Source organism: Elgaria multicarinata, chromosome 3 (assembly GCF_023053635.1).
Source record: "Elgaria multicarinata webbii isolate HBS135686 ecotype San Diego chromosome 3, rElgMul1.1.pri, whole genome shotgun sequence".
NCBI classification, from domain to species: domain Eukaryota; kingdom Metazoa; phylum Chordata; class Lepidosauria; order Squamata; family Anguidae; genus Elgaria; species Elgaria multicarinata.
This window is the reverse complement of record NC_086173.1, coordinates 93,673,515-93,691,057: the sequence shown is the minus strand read 5'-3', so window position 1 is coordinate 93,691,057 and position 17,543 is coordinate 93,673,515. Positions and strand designations below refer to the sequence as shown.

The 17,543-nt window shown below is 40.4% G+C and overlaps 1 protein-coding gene across 1 annotated transcript in view; it reads left to right on the top strand.

The window, feature by feature from the left end:
• Positions 1-7,933: 7,933 nt before the first annotated feature.
• LOC134395399 (uncharacterized) overlaps positions 7,934-17,543 on the top strand; it is a 29,512-nt gene continuing 19,902 nt past the window's right edge. Inside the window, exons 1-3 of the mRNA XM_063121561.1 lie at positions 7,934-8,012; positions 10,311-10,658; positions 15,078-15,166. Of these exons, the coding sequence (XP_062977631.1) occupies positions 7,964-8,012; positions 10,311-10,658; positions 15,078-15,166 (486 nt within the window). The 5' untranslated portion in view covers positions 7,934-7,963. The remainder of the gene's footprint in view (positions 8,013-10,310; positions 10,659-15,077; positions 15,167-17,543) is intronic.

The window sequence follows — 17,543 nt, the reverse complement described above, 5'->3', positions numbered from 1 at the left end:
CTTTCACTTTCACAATGAAATGACACATTTTTCATGCTATAAAAAAACTTGGCGAATGCACTGGTGAGACACAGACTGAAGAAGCCTTCATCATCAGACGTACAAGTCTGAGCCCATTGCAAACAGCTTCTAATGTTATGCTGGCCAAGTCAAATGCTGCTGTGTGGAAATTCTTTTTCTCATGTGGTAATTACTCTCTTATCCACAGCAACAGTAGCAGATTTCTTTTGCTTGGCAAGCTGCCAGATGAGGTCCACCCTATAGGACTGTATCTATTACCCTTTGCTAGAAACAAACTGACAATTTCCCTTCAGAATTTTAAATACTTCAGTGTAATCAATTTTGAAAGAGCAGTTGGTATAGCAGTTGATGATGCACAAGTTGAATAATGAATTAATACATAAATACTAATAAAAGTGAGAGCTGGATCCAGGGATTCCACTCAGCTGATTTCTTGTTAGTATGCAATCAAATCTGAACCATTAAAACACTTTGGGTGTTTAATCAGCTAAAGGGAATTGGTAGCATAAGGCTACCTAAATACGAGAACAATAAATTGATAACACCATCAAAGTCATATTCATAGCAGATATACCAAAGGTACATATATAACAAACATATCCTTGATTATACATTTGAATAAGAGTTTGAAAAATGCATAGCCACAGGATTTTAGCTGTTTCTCCATAGACAGCTAAACCTTGAGGTTGTTAGGCTATTCTAAAGACTGGTGTTTAGAATGTAAAGACTGGAAATGGGTGTCCATGTGCGGGAAGATATTTATGAGTTGATTTGAAGAATCTGAGTTGAATGAATGGAAATAACTGAGTTGAATGGAAGAACCTGGAGTTTATTGCTAGCCACTATTCTGCTAATATGCAGTAATATCCCTTTTATTTCAGTTTCATAGCTATTTTATATATGGCTGCCTGAGATTTGAGATCTGTTGGAGGAGTCCTCCTCAGCATCCCACCAACGTGAGACATACATTGTGGTGGGACTTGGGAGAGGGCTTTCTCTGCTGTGGCACCCCGGTTGTGGAAAACCCTCCCCTTGGAGGACTGACTGGCACCGACACTGGTTTCATTTCAGCACCAAGTTAAAACATGGCTCTTTATCAAAGCCTTTGATGGCTGAATTCTCCATGGTTACACATAGATTTAATTGTTGTTGTTGTTTAAAATATTGCTTGTAAAAAAAATTCTACTGGTTTGTTAACCATCTAATATGTTTTTAGCTGTGTATATTGTTTATGTTTACATTTTTCTGATTTTATCTATGTGCTACCCTGAGATCCTAGTGATACAAATGTTTTAATAATATATATATATATATATATATATATATATATATATATATATCACATCAAAGCACAGATTTTTTTTTACAATGGCATTAAAATCCATGGCAAACTTTGATTCCATGTACATGCATTCCTGTGACAAATATTCCCTCTCAAGTTGCATGACACACAACCAATGTTATTCAGATTTTTAGCATATAGCTGGACATAGACATAAGCTTCACTTTTTTCCCTTTTCCCTTTTCTTTTTAATAATAATTGTGCTTTGGTTAATGTTGCCCTCTAGTAGTTTGTTTTGAAAAGGCAGACCAGAAGTGCAAGCCGGACTCTGTGCCATGACCTGCTGTTGTTGCTGCTCCTGCAGCTGAAACATGCAACAACCTTATATTGGCTGTGCTGCTTATTGACCATCTGGCTTCTAGAGCTGCAGATAAAATATCTTAGCTCTATCCTGGTTTGGTGTCAATGGAGTTCTTTCAAGAAAATGTTGGACAATCAATATCCATGTGACAGTTGTTCAAAGGTTTACTGCAGGGATCTCAGACAACTTTACTTGAACAAGATAGGGAACTGAAAGAAGATGACATATCCAGGGGATTTCGGATGTAACTAGACTATTTCCATGGGTGGAGAAAGAAGTTTGAGGACTGAAACATGTGGATAGAAGCTAATGGGATTCACATATTGCATGGCATTTATTTATTTTTACAAAAGGACTTTGTACAGTATTTCACAACCTAGCTGTCTAGATTGAAGTGGCTGCAAAAAGCAACCGAATGATGGAACATAGTATTGTGTGAACTATTTTTAATACAGAAACAGCCTCAAAATGCTTTAGAGGAAATAAAGATGAACTGCTGAATTTTGATTGGAAAAGCTTTAGCCAAATCAACTCCGTTGGTCCTCTGAAATCCATCTTTATATATAATCTATCTGTATTAAATGAAATTAATTTTAGAATATAATAAGAATAACAGTGTGTGCAAGCAATCCTTAATTAAAAGCAAGTTTAATACCACAGACGACACTGCATGTGTGTAAATGGAATAGAGTAAAGCCTGTACAGAAATGCTCAGCCGCCCTCTTAAGATTCCAGGAATACAGCCAGATTCTACCTCACAATTTTATTGAAGTTCACCATTTGAACTTTATATTTTAATTCTCTTTAGTGCAACCCACAATGTGATATCTTTTTATTTCATTGTCTACTATGGCTGATGGTTTGTGGAATGTCTCTCCACACCAACATCAGACGTACAAGTTTGAGCCCATTGCAAACAGCTTCTAATGTTATGCTGGCCAAGTCACATGCTGCTGTGTGGAAATTCTTTTTCTCATTCTTCATTTCATTTATATCCTGCCTTTCTTCCTAGGACAGGGGTGAGCAACTTGGAGGGGGGTATCTCTGGGGGCAAATTTATTTCCACAGCACCCGTGGGAGTCTGCCCCCACCTGTTGTGACATGCTGCTGAAAGCGGTAGCAAAATAATTGGTAGTTTGTTGCTGAATTTTGGTGACAAATCATAATGCTGGCCTAAAAAGCCAAATTGTAAATTTAGGCCATTGTTGTGGTTTTCTGATGAAATTTGGCAGCAAACCACCTATGTTTTGCTGTTACCACATCAAATTTAACAGTAGCAGACATGGCAGGAGCACTATTGCATGATGCTCCCTCCTAGGAATTCTAGTTGGCATACATGGTCCTTTCCCAATTTTACCCTTAAAACAGTCCTGGTAGGTATGTTAAACTGAGAACTGGTGACTGGTCCAAGTTCACTCAATGAGCTTCATGGCTGCGTGGAGATTTGAACCCAAGTCTTAGTCTGATACTCTAAACACTACGTCACACTGTAATACTGAAATTGGTCCTGAGCAGAGCTACTCAAAATTGCTGTAAGTTAGCATTATCCTGGGCACTGTGTGATGCTGACTTTTGGGAGGGGGGATAAATATTCGTATATTGTAGTCAGTGAATTTTGGCAATGTAGTATACTGACCATGCAATTCTACACAGGTCTTCTCAGAAGAAAGTGCCAACAGGTTCAATAAGACTTATCCCCAAGTAAGTGTGTCTAAGGGCTCATCTACAGTACACCAAGCAGATATCCCACTATGAAAGTGGTATGAAAGCAGTATATAAAATGCAGGAGCCACACTACTGCTTTATAGTGGTATTAAAGTGCACTGACAACTGTTGGGGCCCATGACATATACCACATGATGCTTTCATACCACTTTCATAGTGTTATATCCTGCTTGGTGTAGGCCCCACAGTTGTCAGTGCACTTCATTACCACTATAGGCAGTAGTGTAGATCCTGCAGTGCACTTCAATATCACTATAAAGCAGTAGTGTGGCTCCTGCCTTTTATATACCACTTTCATACCGCTTTCATAGTGGAATATCCTGCTTGGTGTAGATGAGCCCTAAGACTGCAGACTAAATAAAACAACTGCTTTCTAAAGCTGATGATTTGTAACACAGACAGAATATAAGTAGAAGAGCGGTAGGCATGAAAATCATAACTATAATCACAGGAATTTAATGGAAAGGTTTTTTGTGGCTAGGAGAGTTGATTTTTAAAAAACTAAATAAATATAGCTAACAACATACATAATTTGCATTTTTCTGTGTGTGCTTTTAGACACACATATTATTTTATTTTATTTTACTTAATTCCTACACAACAATGCGACCTTACTATAGAAAAAAGCTATTAAACAATTTAAGATACATAACTTTATTTTAAAGAGGTCACTAAAATTACCCTTATCACTGACCACAAAAAGCCTGCCTTATTGAAAAGTCTTCCACCCTGTCTGTAGCCTTTTGGAATCTAGGTGTGGGTGGTGAGTGGTAGGCATTAACAATGACTAAAAATGGTACTGAGATGGAAGAAGAGGTCATACAGAGAAGGCAGCATTCAGGTTAAGTGAAGCATTGGGGAAATGGGGAGCAAAATAGCCATGTGATGGAGAGATACTTGGACATAATGAATTAACTCAAGGGGATGAAGGTGGACGTTGCACACTGTTCATCCAGAATTTGCACACAAATTATGAATGAACTGAACAAATAACGAGGCTACTAAAACAGAGCATTTCTGATTCTGATAGGCTTCGTTTTAGATAACTTCTTTGAGTAACATGGAATTAGGTGAGATGGCGAGAAGGTCGTATCACTTAGGGACCAGGTTTCCTCCTGTTCTGAGCAGTCACAATGGCACAATCCAGAGTTAGGCAACCTGGTGCCCTTCGGATGTTTTGGACTGCAACACCCATAATCCCTGATCATTGGCTATGCTGGCTGGAGTTTATGGGAGTAATAGTCCAAGACTTCAGGGTGTGTGTGTACCACCATGCCTACTCCTAGCACAATCAACACCACTGAATCCATATGATCAATTGACTGGCACTGGAGGAACATCTGCAAAACCAGCAAATGCTAAGAACATGGAAGCTAAGCCGCTGTAGCTTTCTTTTTATGGGCAGGGAAAACTGGGCCTATTTTTGACATGTTACTCTTGCAGTATGTTAATCTATTTTGTCTTTTGCTTGAGAAAAATGTTGCCAAGGGCTGAATAAGCGAAAAATACCACTCCCCTCTTGAAATCAGCTATGCACAGGTTCCTCTTTTAATTTTTGCTTATTTCTTTTTTGAATGAGGATGTGGTTGCAGCTATCTCAGAAAGCTAGACTGAAAGTAAGCCAAATGGTTCAGGGCAGTTCAGTGGCTTGTTCAGGGCAGCCTTGGTGGATTTCTATGGTAAAACTGCTGCACATACAACATCTGGGTAGCTCAAAATTTATAGGGATGAACTGCAGCTTTTTTGTGTGTCTCTGTGTGTCTTAACATGGTTATATTAGTAACAGATTATTCAGTATCTTTTATTCATTCAAAATATGGATTATAATGGGGTTTGTCCCTTTGGGGAACCCCCCTAATCTATCCCTTATGGCATTGTCATAAATAATTTAGGATAATCTGAAACAAAACCATTGAGAAATATGACGCTGACCTGTAAATTGTTTAGTTGAAAAGGTATGTCTTCATTAAATGTCTTTGCAATATTGTCTGGAGGAGTACAATATTTATTTATGGTCACTACATAACCCCTGGTGGTTTATTTAGATGTTCATCATAAGGCATTTGAGTTCTTTAAAGCATCCAATTTCATCCACAGAAATTGCATTGTGTACTAGAGCTCCATAATCATGGTTGGCAGTGGTGAGCAGAAATTTAAATTTAAATTTTCGACTATTGTCTGCCAGAGGAGTAAACATTAAAAAAAGAAAAGAAGAAAAGAAAAAAGCTGCCAGAAACACAGGGAGGCTTTTTACAACAGGTCCAGGCTGCATCTTGTGCTTGAATGCAACATTAGTGCTGTGAATGGAGGAAAAAGTTGTGAGCAAAACCCCACACCTACCTCCCACTCTGGTCTTGGAAAGTCCACACAAGGCAGCAAGTACAGTGAGGAAGTAAAGCATTATTGGCTTCTAGAAACAACGGCTTCTAGAAATAATGGCTAGCTGTGAAGCCTAGTGAAAATGTGAAGACTCTTGCATCAGGCAACCCCATAAAAATCTCTGTCAGGACATTCAACATTCCCAGAGCTTCCCTTCCCAACAAGGAAGAAATGGTCTATTCATGCTAGCGTTGGAAAGAGCTACTACCGTGACACTGAAGTAAATTTTATGATGTGTGTAGTAGTCCTGCTTCTGTGGGTTCCCTGAACATATAACATTCTGTCATGTGTTCTTCTACACATTCTTCTGTAGTACAGAAGGCTACTTCAAGGCAAACTCTTAAGACCTGTCCTCTTTTTAAAAAATGACAGCTGGCCCTGTTCCCTTTCAGAAATCTTGCCCTAGCCAGAAGTCCCACCTCCAGAAGTCCTGCCCTTGCATGAAGGGATCACCTGATTGAGGCCATGTGACCCCTCTAAGAAATGATCATGCCACCATGGACCAATAGGAAGAGTTTTTAGAGGCTCTTTGCTGTCTCCCCAGGCTTGACACCTTATTGTTCTGTATAATTCTGTGTACTCCATTGCTTGATCTTGGTGTATCCTCTACATTTCAAAGTGGGGACTAACAATACAAAGGTACTTTATAGGGGTGAGTATACTTTTTGATAAACCGGAGCATGATGGTTTAGCATGTTGTGTGTAGGGCGTTTTTCCTAACCATGGTGGCTACATAACCACCCTCACTAGGGACCTGTTACAAATGTGTTAGTGGCTGTAACCATGGCTTAGTGTGTCAGGCCTCCATGGATAACAAAGCGCTGCCATAGAGTTCGGTATCAGAAAGAGCAGTCGAAAGCGGTGCTGCCACTGTGCAAGAACTCCATGATGTAATCTGAGAAGCATGCAGAGCAGAAAGATGCCTTTCTTTCAAGTGTTTCAGACATTCAGTTTTTTCAAGTTTCTGAAATGCGCAACCCCGCCCCATGCATTTGTTTAAGTGCACAAATGCACATATTCCTCTGAAATGCACGCTTTAATGCTTTAGTATGTGGGGAAATAGGCATTTGTGGCCAATTTTTGGCATAGTTTTAAGACAGAAAAATGAAAGTGCCAGCCCTGTAATGGCTGCCTGTAGGTGGCTGCAGCACCACTGAGGCCACTGAGATGTGTGAGGGACTGGTTGGAGGGCTGTGGACTTCTGTTGGACAGCAGTAGTTAAAGATAGATTAGGGTAACCATCCTGTAAAGCCTTCCATGGTCATTTGGCGGCAGTACACGTAGTGGTATCTACAGTGCTGCATTGTCACTCAACCTCCCCTCCTCAAGAGCCCACAGTGTTTTGTGCCAACAGAATCAGAAAAGGTGTTATTTATTTATTTTTAAAGCAGTGGGAAAGAACAGGCACCTTGGGGGTGCCAAGAAAGGGGTCAGGGGCACATTGGTACCCCCATGGGTAGCACATTGCCTACCCCCCTTTAAAGCAAGCCATTGACTTAAAATATTTGTTTATTATTACATTTATATCCCGCCTTTTTTCCTCCAAGGAACCCAAGGCAGCATACATAATCCTCCTCCTCTCCATTTTATCCTCACATCAACAACCCTGTGAGGTAGGCTGGGCTGAGAGTATGTGACTGGCCCAAAGTCACCCAGTGGGTTTCCATGGCTGAGTGAGGACTAGAACCCAGATCTCCCGACTCCCAGTGCAACACCTTAGCCACTACACCACACCGGCACCATTTACAACAGCTTTAATACTAAATCTTTGTCTAAATAGACATGCATTTTACAATTGATCTTGGACATAAATATTTTTAAAAACCATGTAGAAAGTATTACTGGGAACCACTTAAATCTTCAGGGCTATTTCTGAAGATTAGGGAATCACAGCATGAATCTCATCCTGTAAAGTGATGCTGAGCATTTTCTCTTTGCTGTGTAACATTGCTAAATTTTAACTTAGATCTCCACCACATCCTAGCACCGGGCATTCCAAAGAACACTGAATTAAATTAACCACAGGAAGACGAAAGTCTGATCAGAGCTATTGCTACTGTGCTGTGACTCATGCCACATATGATGCACATCACAAATTAGAGAAGTCAGAAACTTGTTTTGAAAACAAGTATTCTATTAAATACACACTCACAGGAGGAACAAGGCAATCCTCTGCTGACATCGCAGCCTACAGCATGTTTCCTTCTTGGTTCCTGCAATCGATCCTATTGATCGTGTTTAGAGGTAAGCAAATATTAATAAACTTATAAATAATAATGGATGAGTTCTGTAAAGTCACTGCTCCAGACTTGTATAGTGCCATTGTAGAGATGAGATGCTTGATATTCAAAGGCCAGACATTTAGCAAGGGATTGTGATTTATGATATAATCTTTGAAGGCTGCAATCCCAAAAGTCCTAGGAGAAAGTATGTTCCATTGACTTACATCTGAGTAGGCTTAGTATGCATGAATGATAATATATACTGATATTATTTGGATATGGTAAGTCATTTTAAAGATCATAGGAAACTAATTTAGTATTAGTATCTAAAGTTAATTCAGCATCAACAGAGTGCCATCTTTTGACTTTTTATTAACATACCGATCTTCAGTTATTAACATTCTGAGAAAAGGTATTTAGATCTCTTAGGACAATGAGACACATAGTTGTGGTTGACTTTGTACAGTCTCTGATGTCTTACGATTGGAGCTAAACTCAATGTCTTGGGCATGGGATCATTCTTCTCTTTGGGTAGCCTATTCAGAAATGGTATCTTTGTAACCTAGTAGCATTTACTATAAATTGCCAAGGACCATTTCTGATCATTGGTGCACCTAGAGTCGGATCTTGGGGCCAAAGTCCAGGGCCTTGCAGGATGAGGGGCCCCAAATGACCACCCAGAGAATGCTAGTTGATGGGGGCAGTGGCGAGCAGAACCAGGTCATCATGGGCATGCCAGGGTCCATCCGAGCTGATGCTGTTCACCACAGCATCCATCCTGTCTTCTTAAAAAAATCATTTTATAGCCAGGGGAGACCAGCTGGACATGTGCAGATGGTTACAGATGCTCATTTTTAGAATTTTCCCTTTAAAATCTATTCTTCTTTTCAACAACAAATGGTGTTTATTCCTCAGTAAATGTGTTTAGCTTCTGGGCAGCAGAAGCAAACCCAATTTTATTCCTATAGTCATGATGGTGCTATGATTTAAAATAATTTAAAAATGTGAAGTTCCAAATGCTCAGAATAATTGTGTTTAATCAGTGTTGGCAAACAGGTTTTGTTTAGCAAACAGCATTGGCAAACAGGTCTTTTAACCCCCCCCCCCCCCATAAGACCATTATGTTCAGGGTCTAAAATTACCTAGAGGCACCACTGATTCAGATATCAATGCCATTTTATAAATGAACAAACAAGATACCAATAAACCCAAATGAATTCTTCCCTTTAAAGTTATTTTGTTTGGTATTCTTTGCTAATTTTAGTTTTCTTTATTTCATATTTATTTATTGGATTTTTACCCAGACTTTTTGTAATAAATCAACAAATACAGATAAAAATAATAAAACACACACAAAACCAGTTGTTTGAGAGAATGAATATCACCGTCAACTTTATGCTTTATGCTTTATTTTGTTATCTGCACTAGCCAGTGCTAAAGTTATGAAATGAGGGATGACAAGGCAAAAACCTGCCTAGAAAAGTTTAATATATTGGCTCATGTTGAAAGCCATTTTTCTGCCTCTAGAAAATGCAGGAACTGGCTGCTGTATCTAAAATACTGAGTACCTGAGAAGCACATGCCGAGAAGCATATCCCCAAGTTGAGTCTTAGCATGAAGATCTAGTTTGGCTCCTTTTGTGCAAGGACCTGATTAGCATGTTCTTGGGACAAAAAGTTCATCTTTTAAATATATTTGCAGAATGTGATAACGGCTGCCTAGGTAATCAGACCATATCCTTCTTTAACCACCAAAGGGTTTCCCACCAGTGTAAATGCTAGGGTTTCAGTTTGTTTTGCTTCTGTTAGAAAACACTTCCTTTGATAAGAAAGCAGGTTTGCTTAGCTTGCTTGTTTCACCCACTGTGAGCCTGAACCTGCAGAAAATGAAATGTGCAAAAATACCCCAAGTGGTCACTATAAACAAAGAAGACCATCTATCAGAAAAGAACTCAAGTACTCCCACTGTATGCCACATACTGGACATTTCAGAATTAGAGTTATCATGGAAGTGTATGAAGTGAAGATTGCTCTTGAAAGTTTAACCTTTAAGAAAAGGTTACCTGTTCACAAATGACTAAGCATTTTGTCAGGAAGAAACGTACTTCCTGCCTTGGTGCCACCATTTTTGTTCAGTGGTGCTTCAGTGGATTGTAAGAGTATGCAAGATGTAGGAATATGTCCTTGGGCAGAATATTTTCAAATGTTAGGCTTGAGAAAAGCTGTTTAGATGGACATCTTTTGAGAAATACTGGCTTGTCGGCATTATTTGCTGTAGTAATCCCATTCTTTTTTGGTATCCGTATCCTCTTTCCCTACAGGCTCCACAGCGTCAGGTGCTGGGGCTGAAGTACGAGGAAGAGTGGGTCAGAACATCACTTTACCTTGTTATTATTCTACTAGTAAACATGGAACCACAAGCATGTGTTGGGGGCGAGGAGGTTGTCCTAGTTCTTGGTGTTCTACTGCAATTATCCGGACCGACGTACCTCAGAAGATATATGGGCAGTCCAGCAAATATAATCTAATAAGAGACATTCGTCAAGGAGATGTGTCCTTGACCATTACGAATGTAACAGAAAATGATGCAGGGATGTATTGTTGCCGTGTGGAGATAACAGGTCCATTCAATGATCTGAAAAGACATGTTAAAGTTGTGATTCAGAAAGGTGAGCAAAATACTTCCGTCTGGCACATGCTAGCACATTATATCATACGGTATTGTATATGTAGCATGTATTTAAGTTTGAAAAACACTAGCTCTTTGTTAACATGTTATGAACTTTTCAGGAAACAATTTTTGGAGCTTCTGCTGTGTGGACTAGCCATCATAACTAATTCCTTGCATTTCCCTTCCAAACTCCAACACAAGTCCCACTGATTAAACGTATTTGCAAATGATGGCTATAAATTATAGCTATGTATTGTGATAGCTAAAATGGAATCTCGGCATCTCAATATCACAGATGAAAAAAACATGATATTTAATTATCTATCTATCTATTATGGATATACTACCTTTTCACAAATGTTACCAGTGCAGTGTACAACAATTAAAAACAATCATACATAAGAACATAAAACCAATAACCATACAAAGGGCTTTGCTAGACCTGCCGGCTTACGCCGGCAGGGAGGCGGGGCCAAGGCGCGCTAATGTTAGCGCGCCTCGCCCAGGCTTCCAGATGGCAGAGCCGCAGGGAGGACGCAAGCCCTGCGGCGTCCACCATTTTTTTGTTTGTTTAAAGGGGCCGCGGGTGGTCCGAAGACTCCGGGAAGGTAAGTGGCTTTTTTACTTTTTTAAAAAAAACGGGGGGGGGGAAGGATGGGAGGGTGGGTGGCACGGGGGGAGGGCGGGTGCCATTCGCTTATGGCGCGCTAGACCAGGCCTCACTGCGGCCTGCCGCTGGATTCCCCTGTGCGTCATCTGGACGCACAGCAGGGAAACCAGGTTGGAAGGCGAGCTAAGGCCTGGTCTAGCAAGGCCCAAAAACTTTGAAACCTCTGCAAAAAAATCTGCAGGAGTGGGCCTGTCCTGCTGATTTTCATAACCTGACAGTTTCATAATGAGACAGGCAGTCCCTCAGATAGTCATGCCTTAAGCTGCTTTAAGTACAGAGAGGATGTGATCATGACACCACGTACTGGTTTGCCTAGCTGCCACACTGAGCAGCAACTGAAATTTCTAAATGCTCTTCAGGATAGTCCTACGCACAGCATGTTCCAATGGTTTAACCGCTATGTAACCAAGTTCACTGGGCATGCCCGAAAGGTTTTTCTGCTGTGTTGCCCCCCAAACTATGGAACACACTCCTTCAAAAACTACAATTTGCCCCCACTTTCTTGGCCTTTTGAAAGAGTTCAAGATGCATCCTTTCAACTTAGTTTTTCAATCCTATCGCAATGATTGTAAGCCCCCGAACTCAGAGGCTGAAGGTCATCCAATGCAGAGTGATTGTTTAAAATTGTAGAACACCTCCTTGCTGGCTTTTTAGCAGATAAAGCGGTATATAAATTCTTCAGGCATAAGTCCAAAAAGCAGTGATAAATTACAGTGGTCATTTTTGCTACTTCTAAATAGAGTTATAGTGTAACTTTTTGCTCTGTTTCTTTCTCAGGAAACTTGGGTCTGACTTCATCTGTGGTGCCAGGAATACAGTTGAATGGTGAGATTTGTGGTCTCTTGCAGCTCAGTGTAGTAGTAGGGGGTTGATACACAACACACTTTCCATCCATATAGCATGGCAGGTGATGCTGAACTTGAAAATGTATCCAGGTTGTATCTAGGCTTTAAGTTCTCTGAAGATCCTTAAATTTGTGTATTTTTTCTTGTGGGCTCATTGTATATGAAGCTTTGTAGATCCCATTATTCAGCCAGAGAAAATCTGTCCTCTGCTTTCTAGGCAGTATTCTCCACTGGGAGACTTTGTCATGTGTAAATGTGTAGTTGTTATTCCAATATCAGCTATGCCTGCTAAATGGTTCAGAACAAAATGGGTATTGCACTCTCTTATGTGGTTGAATCAATGGTACTTTCCATTTGCAAGTGATACAAGCAGATATTTCATCATTCTTATCTTTACATGTTATTGATCTTCCATTGCTACTATAGCATCTGTGCTAACAAAAAATCACAGTGCTAGAAACATTCATCCTCAATGACTAACGGCATTTTTGATGGATATTTGCAGCCTATCAGCCATACTTGATCAAGTTGCTTATTCTACCCTTATGGTATAGCAACATGGAGTGGCCCCTTTGCATGTATAATATACTAGATAGAATGTCCATGTTTAGTATACTCACCTAACCCAAGAGGCTGGTTTGGAAACTTCACCATCTGCTTAATCCTACTTTTATCTGGGATGGGATTTCCTATGTTGCCAGTTGAATAACCTGACCAAGAATCCCAGGTAGAGCACAAATCCAGCTTTTGCAACAAAATAGCCATTGTAAGCCATGCCCCCAAATGCCAAGGTATACTGAGTCCCAGTGGAAGAATCATGACTTGTCTGACTAGTTATAGACCTCTTGACAGCTGGCTACAAGTGAACATGAGCCATAGCAACACCAAGATTAACGCTGGGACTTGAAAAGTAGTCAGCGGTCATTTTCTACAAAGAGCTTGTATTTTGCATGAGAAGTAAAATTGTTGGGCACAGGACGTGTGATAACAGCATGGCTGATCCAAATGGAAGCCGAATCCAGATAATACTGAATGTTCATAGTTCGTTGTTGGCAGCAACCATGCTGCTTTGGTGACACTTGAATGTCCAATTTTTACACTATACATCACCTCCAGTGCTGCATGTGGCCTCATCCTAAATTCATGTGGATATTGGCTTCATTGGATGTAGGTGACAAGGAGAGGGTAAATGTTAAGATCAGTCCCCCTTCTCCTTAAATTATAACCACCCAACACTGCTCTTATCTCTTTCTCTTCTTAAGAGAGAAAAAGAACAATAGTGAGGGGGTGGTGCTCATCTTAAGAGAGAGAGGGGGGTGGGATTATTTAGGGTGGCTCTGGCCCCATCCAATGCTGGCATGTATCCCCCAAGAGATTATCTCTGAGAGAATGTGGCCATTGGTGGTGGTGGTTGGGAAGGTTGTCCACTCCTGTTTTACATACACAGTCGATCCTGTGATACTTTCCCCCCTCAGTTGAGCAACAATAAAATGGTTTTGTAATCTGATCGGAGCTCCATACATTTTATAACTTGAGTTTCTTTGTAAGCAACTGTTGCTTTTCAATGGGAAAATTACAGTACTTTTAAGTAAAATATTTTTTATCGTTTTTTGAAGGGGAGATCTGACTAAGTTGGGGCATACACTATTATCAGTTCTATTTTCAGATTAACTTTCAGCCTGCAGAGAGTGACACTTCCCCCTTTACAAAGAAGTGAAACTCTCTAAAGCTTCTGTTTTAAATGGTATAATTCCTCACAAGATAAGTGGGTGGTGGAGGAAGTATTGCATTACAACTTGTATAACAAAGTTCCATTTTGGTATTTTCACATTCTAGTATTAGTATAATTTCTCCAAAATGGGCTTCCTAGACTCATGACCTTGGGTCAATCACTATTTCAGCCTAACCTTGAGTTGTGAGGATAAAATGTGGGAAGCTTAAGGCAGGGCAGGAGCAAAATCAATGAATATGTTAGGAACATTGAAGAACAGAGGACCAAATCATCATTTTGATTAGGGTAATTCAAGCAATAACTCACCCATTCAGATTTATTTTTGACTCATCTTGGTTTAAGTGGGTACATCCCAACCTTATGCACTTCTGCTTGGAAGAAAGCAGTCCCTGAGCTCAGAGGGGTTCACTGCAAAGTAAGTGTGTTGCAGCCTATATTTATTTCCCATAATATCTGTCATCTCTTGGAGTTTTGCATCCAGAAGGACACTACTGTATTAGTAGACAGAAGCGTTGTGTCTTTTGAAATCATGTGATCTCTGTGGTCTTTTGAAATCATGTGATCTCAAGCTGGGAAATCTACTACTGCAGAAAACAAAAAAACTTTGGCAGGATCTACACTACTGCTTTAAAATGGTTTATAAACTGTTGGGGCCCAAGACACACTCCATTATACAGTTTTCAAACTGTTTTCAAAGTATCATATCCTGCTTGGTGTAGATCTGGCTTATCTCTCCAAAAGGGCTGATTTAGGCAGGACCTACATTGCTGCTTTATAACAGTATTGCAGTGTACTGACAACTGTTGGGACCCATGATACATTCCACATACTGTTTCCAAACCATTATATCCTGCTAGGTGAGGATATGGCCTCAAACTGCATTGTAAACATCACTCCCTCTAACACTGGACAATAAGAAATAGATTAGTTTAGCTGTGGAAATTTTGGAAGAGGAGTGAATGTTGCGAAACATCCTGTAACGTGAAATACAATATTGATAGTAAACCCAAACGAACGAGAACAATAAAGAATTTGTTAAGTGTGCTTAATTCCCATTTCCAGTTAAGAGCGCTAGACGTATATTCATACCAATGTCATGGGACTCTGTCATCCAGATGCATCCATTTATCTTGTAAAAATAACATTGTACTAATGAGTGTGTTGCTTTAGCTTTGCTTCATTCAACTCCTGTACGCTCCACTGAATCTTACTCTGCTTTGGAACCAAGATGGACAACCAGTTTGGAATCCTCACCAGATGTAAGTATCTGTGGTGCCTCTTTGATGTGGAAATGTTATAACTATGGGTACACAAATCCTGGAAATGCTTTCCAAAACACCTGCATGATGTTACTTTCTTAAAATATTCAAATTGCCCCTCAAACCCAGTTTTTCTGTGAAGGTTTTGGCATAATCCCTTACTCCCCCTACCCACACTAAGTGTTAGCATCTGTAACTTAAATCATTTCTTCCTGCTTACCTTACCTCCATCTGCTCCCTCTGTTGTCTTCGCTGTGTTGAATTATTTCAGATTGTTCCTTGGGGCAAGGAACTGTCCTCCTGTACATACCACGCACCGTAATTATTATAAACATCATCATCATCATCATCATCATCATCATTACTATTATTACTGTTACTATTAAGGTAAGGTTATCAGATTGCAAAATACTAGAACCCAGGGTCATCCCATGAAGCTGATTGGTGGGAGATCCAGGACAATTAAAATGAAGTACTTCTTCAAACAACTCATAGTTAAAGTATGGAACTCACTACCACAAGATGTAGTGATGGCCACCAATTTGGATGGCTTTAAAAGGGGGTTGGATAAATTCCTGGAGGAAAAGGCTCTCAATGGCTACTAGCCCTGATGATTGTGTGCTATCTCCATTATTCAAGACAGTACGCCTGTGTGCACCAGTTGCTGGGGAATATAGGTGGGAGGGTGCTATTGCACCATGTCCTGCCTTGTTGGTCCCTGGCCGATGGCTGGTTGGCCACTGTGTGAACAGAGTGCTGGACTAGATGGACCCTTGGTCTGATCCAGCATAACACTTCTTATGTTTTTATGTTCTTAATGTATGGAGGCAAGACCTTCATTACTCAAACACCTTTAGCAGATTAGAAGTCTCATTGAAGTTATCCAAGGCAAGATCTACACAGTTGCTTTAAAATGGTTTATAATGGTATTGACAACTGTTGGGGCCCAGGACACACTCCATATACAGTTTTCAAACCATTTTCAAAGTGTTATATTCTGCTTGGTGTAGGAGTGTCATCACTCAAGGGAAAATTCTTGTTTTCTCGATCAATGAGCGAAAAAAGTCCATGTCCTGAAACTATTAAACTACCAACTTAAATCAAAGATATAGAAGCATCTGCCTTGCATAAGTATCACGAATAGCATGCAATTTGGCAAAAACCTGTACATATTAAGCACACGCTGGACATTAACAGTAATTTAATCTGCATCCATTTATCGAAAAGCCAGTTTCCAACACACTCCATCCTGACTCCAGCATGATCAAGAAGCAGAACCCGAGATGGGACTAGGGAGGCATCTTAAGATCTGCCCTGCCATGCTGGAACTGCTACTTGAACTAATTCAGAGGATTAATGCCATCTTTTTGCAACATTGAGTCTAAAGCCAGTGGAGGAAAATGTGAACAATTCCTGTTTCATTTCATATCTGCCATTATGTTATTGTTTGATCATTTTCTGGAATTACATTATACCAGAGAGAGTTTGGATTCAAGGACAAAATGCACTTTGAAGCAAGTGATGCTCATAGATTAGAATCATAGAATCATAGAATAGTAGAGTTGGAAGGGGCCTATAAGGCCATCAAGTCCAATCCCCTGCTCAATGCAGGAATCAATTGCATAATGATCAATTGCATAATGATCCTTCTCTTCACATACATGATGAAAGATATGGCATCATCCCCATCCAAGCATGGGCTGCCCTAGATGAGAAGAAGTTTTTTAATTGGCAATTTGTCCTCCCCTCACCCAACCACAATAAGCAAGTGGCAACTGAACATTCAGTTTATACATTTTAAAAGATTTTGTTCTTGTTGTTATAAACACATAGTTTTTAAAAGGTGAAATGCTATTGCTGCCACCACCTCAGACAACATTGGCCCTGCCCTGCACCCGTCACCACTGCCTTTACTTGTGAGTCATGCACCTTCACCTTCCATGCTCGTGGGGCTGCTGTTGCTTGCACTGCTCTTGCACTGGTGGTGACAGTGCATGAAGGGGAAGGTGGCAGCCACCTACCATGAGGCTGGGGATGGCGAGCTGAGGCTTGGCCTGTGCAGGAGGGGCTTGGAGGCTGCATTTTTTGAAGTGCAGAAGCATGGCCTCAATCGGCCAAGAAAAGACCCAGACCGCTGCATGGGATAAGGCAACTTTTCTGGACATATAATAAAATAATGGAATTCCCACCCCAGATCCCATTTCTCCCCCTCCCGGTTTCCCAGATCTTTCTGGGCAAAACTGGACATTTGGTCATTCTAATCCTGATTATAATGATGCCATTCATTGTAGGCTATTCCTATGAGACTATACCAAGGATTAGCATTATGGGCATGAGTCTTGGGCTCATGTGCTCTTGCCTTTCATTCCTTTCACCC